We start from the raw sequence: 9,981 nt of genomic DNA, 5'->3' as shown, positions 1-9,981 counted from the left end.
TTGAGTCAAGACACATGAACATGGTTTTAATGTAGGTTTTTATGTTTGAATGCAGAACAGAATTTTAAGGCAGTACAATATCCATCCATCCATTTTCCAAACAGATACATTAAATACCTAAGTTGTATGCATAAATTCATTGCAATGACACATAACATGATACCCTTCAAAATCATAATTGACTGTTAAAGAGAAATACAGAGGGATTTTTACAATTGTGTTGTGCAAATTAGTGTAGAAAAAGGTTATTGGTCGCCAGGCAGCAATAATTTAATAAATCATAGACATAAAAGATATTCTAATAAACATTATGAACAGTCTTCTTCAAGTTTGTGCTAACTATAGACAATTTTGTTTTTTTACATTGCAAGGGTGTTTTTTAGGAAGCCTAGGGAAATTTCTCGTTGCATTGTCGTCATTGTCATTCTACTGTATATCTCCTTCTCATTTCCTGGTTTCAGGTTACAAATCTTCCAAATAAATAAATGAAAATAAACACTAAATTATTTTTATTTTTAGCCCAGTGTTTCTCCCTACCTGCACATTTTGCTTCCTGGAAACACAAAAATAACCCTGCGGGCCATCCTCATTAAAACCCCTCCCTCTGCTCCACTCAAATGGGAAACACAGTACCGACATCTGGACCAAATTTGAGCTTTTACCCCTCCACCTCCCAGACATGTTTACAAACCAGTCAGGCCGACCATTGGTGAATATTAAACCTGGTCAATATTAACGATCGCAATGTCTATCAACAGAGTTGGGTGGAGCCACCAAAATGGTGATTGTGAGTTGAAAGTGAACACTAGCCAATGAGGAAGCTCGTTGCCGTGCTCAAATAGCGGAGCAACTGGTTGTGTTGAATGTTTGTCTAATGTGTCATTCACCACAATGGAAATCAAATAGAAGAGTTTGCAACTGCAAAGTATGAGTAGTTACCATACAAGCTAAAAGTTAGGCATACTTCTTCTGTTTCTTCTTCTACATCAATTTTTCGTATTCTTCTAAAGACTTCTTAATGGAATGTGGAACCTTGCTGCCTCTAATAAGTTAGTCTTGGTACTACCACGGATGTGCATCGTGGTTTAATGCTGCAATCCAACTCACTGTGCTGTTCCTTCTGGTGTACCTGCCTTGCCCACCAGGAGGCAGTACACAGTCATGCAGAAACAAACAAAGAAGAATAGTACTTCTGCATATAAGTGACTCAGATGCTGTAAATGTTTTTCCTGGCAATAGCCAGATTGATATTGTGATTCACTCAAGGGATTTCCCCATAATATCAATTTGCTCACGAAAGGCGGGACTTCCTGTACAATACTTTGAGCTGATTGGACGATGCGGCATTGTGCTCCTCTCGCTGTTCAACGTTCAACAAGGAAATGGTGAGTAATTTTGCGAGAACAGAATTAATTGCAGGGTCCATTCATCCATGTTAGGTTTGTTTATTTGCCGCGGCGTGGGCGCTGGTTTCCTGGTTTGATCGTAGCTGAGCTGCATATCACGCCCCCAAACACAATGTCACTCTGTGATTGGTGGTTCGGATCGGTGGAAATCAACGGGCTCGGTACAAGATGTATTCTCGGGAGTTTGTGAACTCACAAATATCGTAAGAATTCATCTTACAGAGCAAGATTAGTAAATTCCCAGATGATCATAAATATGTGCCTGTGACTATTGTTATATATATATATATATACAGTGTTCCCTCACTACTTTGCGGTTCAATTATTGCAGCTTCACTCTATAGTGGGGTTTTCATTTATGACCATAATCTTGCTATTTCGTGAGGGTTCTTGCTAATTTTCTTCCCTCTAAGTCGGACCAGTCCAAAAATGTATTTTTTTTTTTTAGGGGAAATTTGTTAAAAAACAAAACAAAATCATGAACATTAAAATCGCCCCCAAAATGCCCATTCTCTCTGGGCGCGTTCGGAAATATGCTCTAAGCACACTGCTTCACTCAGACCGCTCGAAAACTAAGAACTTTGTCAAATGTGCCGTGTGGTTATTCAGAATGCCCTCCCAAAAACGGAGTACAGTATTCCTAGTGCGTCAGGCAGTACAAGGAAAGTAAACAAAGCACAAGATGATGATTATAGGCTGCGTTCATAAATGAATGTGAACGGAGGGCGCTTAGCCTCCCGCAAGACATGAGGGTGATGAAGCAACTACATTAAAGTGTTCCTGTTTAAAATGGGTTACCTTGACCAGAATGCTGTAGCCATTTGCTGCGCCTTTTGACGCAGTAAATCCTTGGGGAAACCGAAGTTCCCATTGACTACCTTAAATGGAAGACGAAGAACAACTTCCGCTGGAAGTACAAGGATTTACAGTGTCTGTCATTTTGCATTTTAAAAGTTCAATTTATTAAGTGTAACAAGTGTTTAGAAGGATGGAAATGGTGTTTAAATAGGCTTTCACTCTTCGCTTTAGTCAAAGCATGGGAAGCAACTACAAAACATCTTTTTAAACGGATTGTTTCTGTCGTGACGCTTGGCCTTGCCGAGTTTGAAAAGCGCATCCTGCAAGACCTCGTCCGTTTTCTGAACGTTGGTCTCAATGGAGTTGAGCATGGGGCCCTGCTCCTCCACCAGCAGGGCGACATCCAGGAAGATCTCGTGGACTCCCTTGATGCGGTTCTCCAGGTCCACCAGCTCCTGGTGGCGCTTCTCGATCTGGGACAGAGCCGCACGAGCCGTCTTGCCCTCCGCCATGATGTTGTCGGTGAAGACGTTCCAGTGCCCCTTCTCGATCATCTCCTCCACCTCGTCGCCGGTCACCTCGCGCCCCACAATTTCCATCTGCCTCTGGATCTGGGCTTTACAGTTGTCTCGGTGACTCATTTCGGCCTCGTTATAGTCAAACATAGCGTCTCGGAAGCCGGTGCTTAGGGAGGCGTACTGGGTTCGGGCGATGCGCGTGACGGCTGAATTGGGACCGTGCACTTCTTCCAGCTTGTGGGCCGTGTTATCCATGTCCCGCAGGTTCGACAGCACGTGCTCAGCCCGCGTCTTTATATCGCCGCCGATGGCGTTTGCGTCTCTTTTGATGGTGCTCATGGTGCTTACGCCCTGGAGCATGCGAGAGTTCTGCTCCCGGAGCCTTTTCACTTCTAGACGAATGAGCTGGACGTCTTTGTGGATGGCCTGTGCCTGCTCAAAGATCTTTGCAACAGCGGGGCTGTTGTCGAACACCACCGCCTCGTGGGGTAGCTCATCCTCCAGGTCCACGTTACTAAGGGAGTCCGATAAGGCCGACTCGGCGCACTCCATCGACTCCGCATGGCTACTACTAGACAAGTCCTGCATGTTACTCAGTAGGTCCCTCATGGTTGTGCTGTAAAAATGAGAGTTTAAAAGTTTTGAGTTTGTGTAGAAAAACACATAAATAATTGATGAAAGTTTCCATCTTGAGCTGTCAAGCAGAGTTGGAAAATCCAGTTCCAGAAAGTAAATACCCTGCCACAGTTAGGCTTTAGCCCCTGGTGCTAGCTAGCTCCCTAACAGGTAAACGAGCGTCATGCTAGCTAACACCTGAGGCTAAAGCCAAACTATGGCAGTGTTTTTACTTTCTGGACCTGAATTTGCCACCTCTGCGTCAATCTAGTTGATATGGGCAATATCCTGCAGTTCACTTCTTTAGCTAGCTAAACAATACAATAACAATATCTTGCAGGCTACTTCTTGAGCCAGAAAACTACACCGGTACAATACCTTGATTAAATTTGTGTGTGCCCCATCTTATGAATTTGAGTTACAAACTGTGGTTTCGGTCGATTTAGTGTCGCAAAGGGGTGAAAAGTTCTGATAAATTACCATGGCAAGTTAAGATGGGGAGTCCGAGATGATGTAAAAAATAAAAAATAAAAAGATGGAAAAAGAGACTAGTCAGGCACACCAGCGACATGGAGGAACTTCAACCAGGTAGCATTAATTACGACGGCAATAGCTACGTTAGCATTTTTTTTTTAGTCTGTTCACTTTAGTAAAACTATTTTGCTAGTATAAAGTCAATCCAATGCTAACTACGCTAAAGAACAGAATATGAGTACTTTTGCCACCTCTGATACGAGAAATATTATGTGGTCTTGTTGATATAACCTGATCAAATGTAAAGATTTAGCTATATAAAAGGTTATATTTGGCATAATGTCTTCACAAGAATTCAAGCTTCCTTGAATGAACCCACCCAGGCCCCAACACTGGCCCGACAGGTTCTCAATAGAATACTTTTTAAGGTGTTGCTGCTCACCAAACGGGTTCTTTTAACTTGTCATGTGAGTGACATCTTTGTCCGAGTATTCGTTTTGATTTCTTATCATCACATTCAGCAGATACCGTGCGTTTTAGGACAATTCAGTAAGCTATGTTTTGGACAACCCCATCAATTCAAAGAAGCATTCAGACAACAGTCATCAGTTAACTTGTATTATTTAATGAGATTTATTATGCAAATACTTGGAAAGGAAGTCAGGAATAAATAAGGCCGACTATAATATTCTTAATACCACAAATAGTTCAAATATCATAGAAAGGTTAATCTATTTCAGTATCTTAATTCAAAAAATAAATTTCAAATGTTACTGTATGTATTTGGATTCACTGCATATTTGAATCCAGTGTTGGATGTCATGATTGAGTTTTTAAAAGCAATTTGCTGATTGCGAGTCTGTTTTTTTACTTTCTGTATTTGATTCTACTGAGATACATCTGCAATTTTCCTGGCTCATTCTCGTGGGTTTCAAGGCAACACACGACAGGAATTACTAAGATATATTCAATGTATGGAAGAAAAACCTTTCTATGTTTACATTGTCATTTGATGTTACATTGTTTTTGTTTGACCACTCTTGTATGAATATTTTACGTATGTAATGGTAACTTCCCCCCACTAAACTAAGCTTAGTTGTGTTTGAGCCATTTTTATCCAAAATTTGGAGCTCAAGAAAAAGGATGTTAGGGTGAACACACCACACAAATTTAGACCTCCAATCCAAAGATTATGTAGAAAGATCTTACCTTTGCTGTGTGTCTCAAGGTTTGTCTTAAAGTTGAGGTGCCTGTTGTCTCAGCACCATCCCACAGTCCGGGGAGCAGCAAAGGAGGGCCCCTACATGTGCATGCAGAGAGCAGATATCTCCGGCTGCCTACGTCGGTTGGCTTTTGTGCGAATGTCAGAAGTCATGAGGGAGGAATGAAGACCGGTGGGTTTGTGACGGGAAGTAGAAAAAAAAGAAGGTGTGTGAACAGCTGCTGGAGCAACAAAATGAAGTTGATGCGCGTTTCTGCACTAAATTAGCCTAAATTACGCACCGGGTGTGTTCAGGTTATTTTGCTTATAATGGCTGGTTTGAAGTTGTTTAGGAATGTTGGTGGTCATCCTAATTCAAGCAGTCCAGCAATAAAAATGACGTGACGTCCAGTCCGTTGACACATTCAATATGTTGGACGCGCTGACGGGGGGGGGGGGGGGGGGGGGGATTTGAGTACTATTATACTAGTCCTACTAATACTACTACTATACTAGTACTATTTTGTGTACAACAACTCCACATTTGCCATAATATTGGCCTGATCATTCGCAGAAAAAAAAGTTAAAATGTGAAAATTTAGCTAATCTAGCTAATTTAGTTGCATCACAAGAGCTGAAGCAAATGAAGATAAAAATGACAATGTTAAATTGGACACATAATAAAGACAATGTGGAATTTGTGTGTTTACAATTTGCAACTGTCACATGTACATAAGCATTCACAACCTTTGCCTTGAGGTTCAGATAGTGTTAGATATTATTAACATTTAAATTCTTTATTTTCATATATTAACCATTGTTATACATTATTAACATCTTAATTTGTTATATTAACCATGTTGAAAGGTTTTATAGACGTGTATATTTGGTCTAGAAGTTCCTTCTCTGTGGGAAAACACATTTGGTCCTTGAGAACAGACTCTGTTTTCGCCATTGCTCACGGAAAAGTACCCAGAGAGTATGTTGTGTCTACAAATGAAAGAGAGACGGTCGGTTTTAACTATAAGAAGCCATTTTACACGCGGAAGAGTCACATTCGGCGCTCTGAATTCCACCTGTTAAGTGATGAATTGGAGTCTGTTACGATGTCCAGAGATCTCTGTTAGATTAAAATCAGTTTTGCAAAGGAGTTTTTTCTTACATTAAATCTGTCTTCAAGTTTTGGAACACGCAAAGAGGACAAATAATATTTTATTCCTTTTTCAATAGATAGATAGATATAAAGAAAGAAAGAAAGAGAAGGACAAACTTTTACCTGTTTATCACTAGTTAAGTGGTATCTCATGATCTATTTGGCCTTATTTGAACTGTTTCAAAGCGACATGCTAGCGTTCAACGTTTGACACGCTGCTGCGTTCAGGAGTAACTCGTAAATATGAAGTACTGTTGTTTACACACGACATTACAAATATTTTTCTGTTAAAATGTGCCTCTTCCGACCAAAAAAACTAAACACATTCTATTGTAATAATTTATTGCTTTTATGTGTGACATGTCCAAGAGTCATATGTTGTTTTGTTTCTTATTGCGACTAGAATAAACTACACATGTCGTACGGTCTCTGAAGGCGCCAAGTCTCCATCAGGACCCTGTTATCTTCTCTTGCTAGTTTGGCGACTTCGTTGGCTCTCCCCTCACACCGGGCAGAAGTAACCAAGTTGTAAACCAAATTTTAGATTTTTTAAAAGAACGAAGACGCCAAATAGCGAAGATGAAATTATACTTAATTCGTAGCACTTGTTGCAACGCCGCTTTTCGGATGCACCATGCCCGACACGGAAGCAGTGTCAGCGTGTTACCGCGGAGATGCCAGCCGATCGGCGTGGCTCACAGCCGGCTTGTGGTGCGGGCGGCGAGCGCTCCGGCTAACAGCGGCACCAACGCCAAACTGGCCGACTACTACTTCGGGAAGCAGTCGCGGAAACGAGACGGCGGTGACTTCGACCGCTCTCTTAGGTAAACAACATCTATTGTTGTATTCGTGTTTGTTTGACTTGTTGTTAAAACGTCGAGTCGTATTTAATCTCCCGGCTGGCCAAAACTTCCGGTGTTTGTTGCGTTTTGGCTAGCCGCCAAACACGCACGTTTCCCGGGTATGATTAGGGGCTTCCCTCAGCCGCTAGCTGATGTAACCTCACTTCTTGGTTGCCTTCCACATGGTCGTTAATAACCAGACAGGAGGATGGCAGGTTAACACAGTCACACATTTCGTCACAGAATTGACTTCATCCATTCATTGATTTAAGGCATACATGTGTCGTCATGTCGCGCATATCTTGGGCAACCGAACATTTATTATTGAGTCAAGTATAAATGTTCAATAAAGTGTTCTTCAACTACAATACTTCAGCCTCGTTTCCTTTACTTAGATGGTGATAAAAATGTGTGTTTCATCACTTTTCCTTAAGTGTTTGCATCACTTTAATAAAAAATAAAATGAAAAGGACATTATTTGAATGAAATTGTTTGAATTTAAATGTATTATTTGAATTATTAATGAAATTGTATTTGTTCAACCCCCAAAATATCTCACTAATGCTTCTTTAGTTTAGCCAATCATTCAATTGAGTGATTATGGTATACCCTCACATGTGGGCAAGGAGATCTACGTCTCCACTTTCAGCTGATTATTGAACAGGACAATCGGTCAAATGCTCAAATCCAAAATGAGAACATTTGCAAGTTGCTACTGCAAGGAGCTGTTGTAGACCTCACAGACGCTCACAAACAGAAAACACTGGCCAAACTGACTCCAGCTCCTGAGGCCACACCCCTTAAAGGCAAACTTCCAAAACACAAATACAAGTCCGCACAGCAGCTACACTTTATTTAAAGTTCAGAAGTTAAGGTATTTAACTCTTAATATGTGGCTATTGCGGACTCATTTGTTATTGTTAAGTTGAAAGAACCAGAGCCCGGCCGATTAATTGTCTAGCCAGTTAGTTATATTGTCCGATTTTAGTAAGCCTTTGCAAATACAATAATCACCGGGCTTTTGACGATTAAAAAGTGATCTTATTTACTTTCTCATGAAACTGCAATGGGCCATTCTCCCGTCACGTGTGTGACATTCTCACAACAATTCTGTTGTTCTTCAGGGTTTCAAACTTCGGCAATAACTGAGACCTTATAAATTATATGATATTTATTGTGTCTTAGGTTAGCTCTGTCAGCATACATAAGTTGTTTTAGCTTTTTCTCTTCCCTTCTCAGAAATACAAAGGCAAATGTGCTGCGTCACGTGAGTGACTTCACGTATGCTTGTGAGCAATTTATAAGGTCTCAATTATTGCCTAAGTTTGAAGCCCGGAAGAACAACATAATTGATTTGAGAATGTCACACATGTGATGGAAGAATGGCCCAAATGCTGCTCAGTAAGTAAAGGCTATGCATGGCTGACAGAATGTTATTCTGTGAGAGTTACAGCCTTCTCCAACCTCTCATGTGCCCATTAAGACGCAATGTCTGTGTAGATAAGCTTTATAGTCATGTTTTTAGGGATGCACAATAATATCGATGACCGATAATTATCGTCAATTATCGACCAATTCTACATCATACAGATAAACCAGATAATAAAGAAATCCGCCAATAATAATAGACATGCCACGTTGGTCCACCTTTTGTGTTTGTGGCTCAAGTTGTGCGCAACTCCTCAACCCTTCCCCTCTGCTATGGTTGTCGGATATTTGTGATGTCATAATGTGCGCGACCTCATGTTCACAGAAGACGTATCATGGTGACATGGTAGTCGCCAGTATGGTCTTTCTCTGTGTCTCCCCAAAATGTTACCATCGCAGTTTTTTGTTACATTTTTTAAACATGGCAAACTCAAAATGAGTTACTAGTTGTCTTTGAAGCAGAGATATCAATACAATTCAGCTTCATGGTGCTTAATAGGGGTGGGAATATTTGATTGTCTCATGATTCGATTCCGATTTTTGGGTCTGTGATTCGATTCAGAATTGATTTTGGATTAATAACGATTTTTGATTCAAAATTATTTGATTGACAATGATTTTTGCTTCAATCTATAGATGTGCAAGGCATTGTAATGCTCTACTCCAGTCTGACTCGCTAATGCTAATTAGCGCGCTTTTATCACTTTAATCACTCAAAAGAACGGCTCCACGTTGAAAAACAAACAAACTTTTATTGAAATAACTTGATCGTGACTTTTTCCTTCTACTCTCTAATGTGGCTGCAATTTAACAGTGTATTAGACTGCATGGAACCACACTGCCCCTCAGTGGCCAAACCGGGTACAACATGAACAGCGCTCCAAATAAAGGCATACACAGACAAAGGCAAGACAGTATAAAATAATTTAAATAAAATGGATTTTGGGACATTTAAAATCGATTCTGAATCGTACTAAATGAGAATCGATTTTAGGGGCACACCCCTAGTGCTTAACATAATTATTGAAAGACTATAAAGTATATTTGTATTCAAGTTAATTTTGCAAATAATTATCGGCTTACTTATCGGTTATCGACATCTGCACTTTCTAAATTTCGGGTGTATCGGTTGAAAATAGCATTATCGTGTATCCCTAGTTTTTTTTGCATGTTTTTGTACTTAAAATTATTCTCTTGTTATAAAATGAAACAAATACTATGGAACAAATGATTCTATATCGGTTGGGCCTTAGAGGGAATTGTGAAGTGTCCTTTGAGTGTCCAAAAAAGCACTATACAAATCTGTTTATGTCCTGTTTTCTGCCACAGGGATGTTGTTCAAAGCACCAAAGAGGCAATAGTGGCCCTGCAAAGAAGAAATCCTGCTGTCCAGCCGCTGCTTGCCATCATACAGGTAGTGTATGGCTTTTATACTAAAGCTCAGTTAAAATGTCACATGCTTTTTTTTAGTCTTCAGATTAACTTTATTTCAAAGGTGGGTGAAGATGACAGCCTGTTGGAGATCAATAAGAAAATAGCAGGAAAG

General features: G+C 40.3%; 2 protein-coding genes across 2 annotated transcripts in view; one reads left to right on the top strand and one right to left on the bottom strand.

Moving 5' to 3' along the window:
* On the bottom strand, positions 1–5,176 carry stx11b.1 (syntaxin 11b, tandem duplicate 1). Its single transcript, XM_077553527.1, has 2 exons — positions 5,021–5,176; positions 1–3,338 (listed from the first exon to the last, which is right to left on the bottom strand). The coding sequence occupies exon 2, from the start codon at positions 3,329–3,331 to the stop codon at positions 2,432–2,434; it is 900 nt and encodes a 299-aa protein (XP_077409653.1). The 5' UTR covers positions 3,332–3,338; positions 5,021–5,176; the 3' UTR covers positions 1–2,431.
* Positions 5,177–6,613: 1,437 nt separating this feature from the next.
* Positions 6,614–9,981, top strand: part of mthfd1l (methylenetetrahydrofolate dehydrogenase (NADP+ dependent) 1 like) — a 41,083-nt gene continuing 37,715 nt past the window's right edge. The window contains exons 1-3 of the mRNA XM_077553418.1: positions 6,614–6,989; positions 9,765–9,849; positions 9,931–9,981. Of these exons, the coding sequence (XP_077409544.1) occupies positions 6,745–6,989; positions 9,765–9,849; positions 9,931–9,981 (381 nt within the window). The 5' untranslated portion in view covers positions 6,614–6,744. The remainder of the gene's footprint in view (positions 6,990–9,764; positions 9,850–9,930) is intronic.

The sequence above is a fragment of the Vanacampus margaritifer genome, chromosome 19, assembly GCF_051991255.1.
Source record: "Vanacampus margaritifer isolate UIUO_Vmar chromosome 19, RoL_Vmar_1.0, whole genome shotgun sequence".
In the NCBI taxonomy this organism is placed as follows: domain Eukaryota; kingdom Metazoa; phylum Chordata; class Actinopteri; order Syngnathiformes; family Syngnathidae; genus Vanacampus; species Vanacampus margaritifer.
Note: the sequence above shows the minus strand (reverse complement) of the source record. Positions and strands in the feature narration are given on the sequence as shown.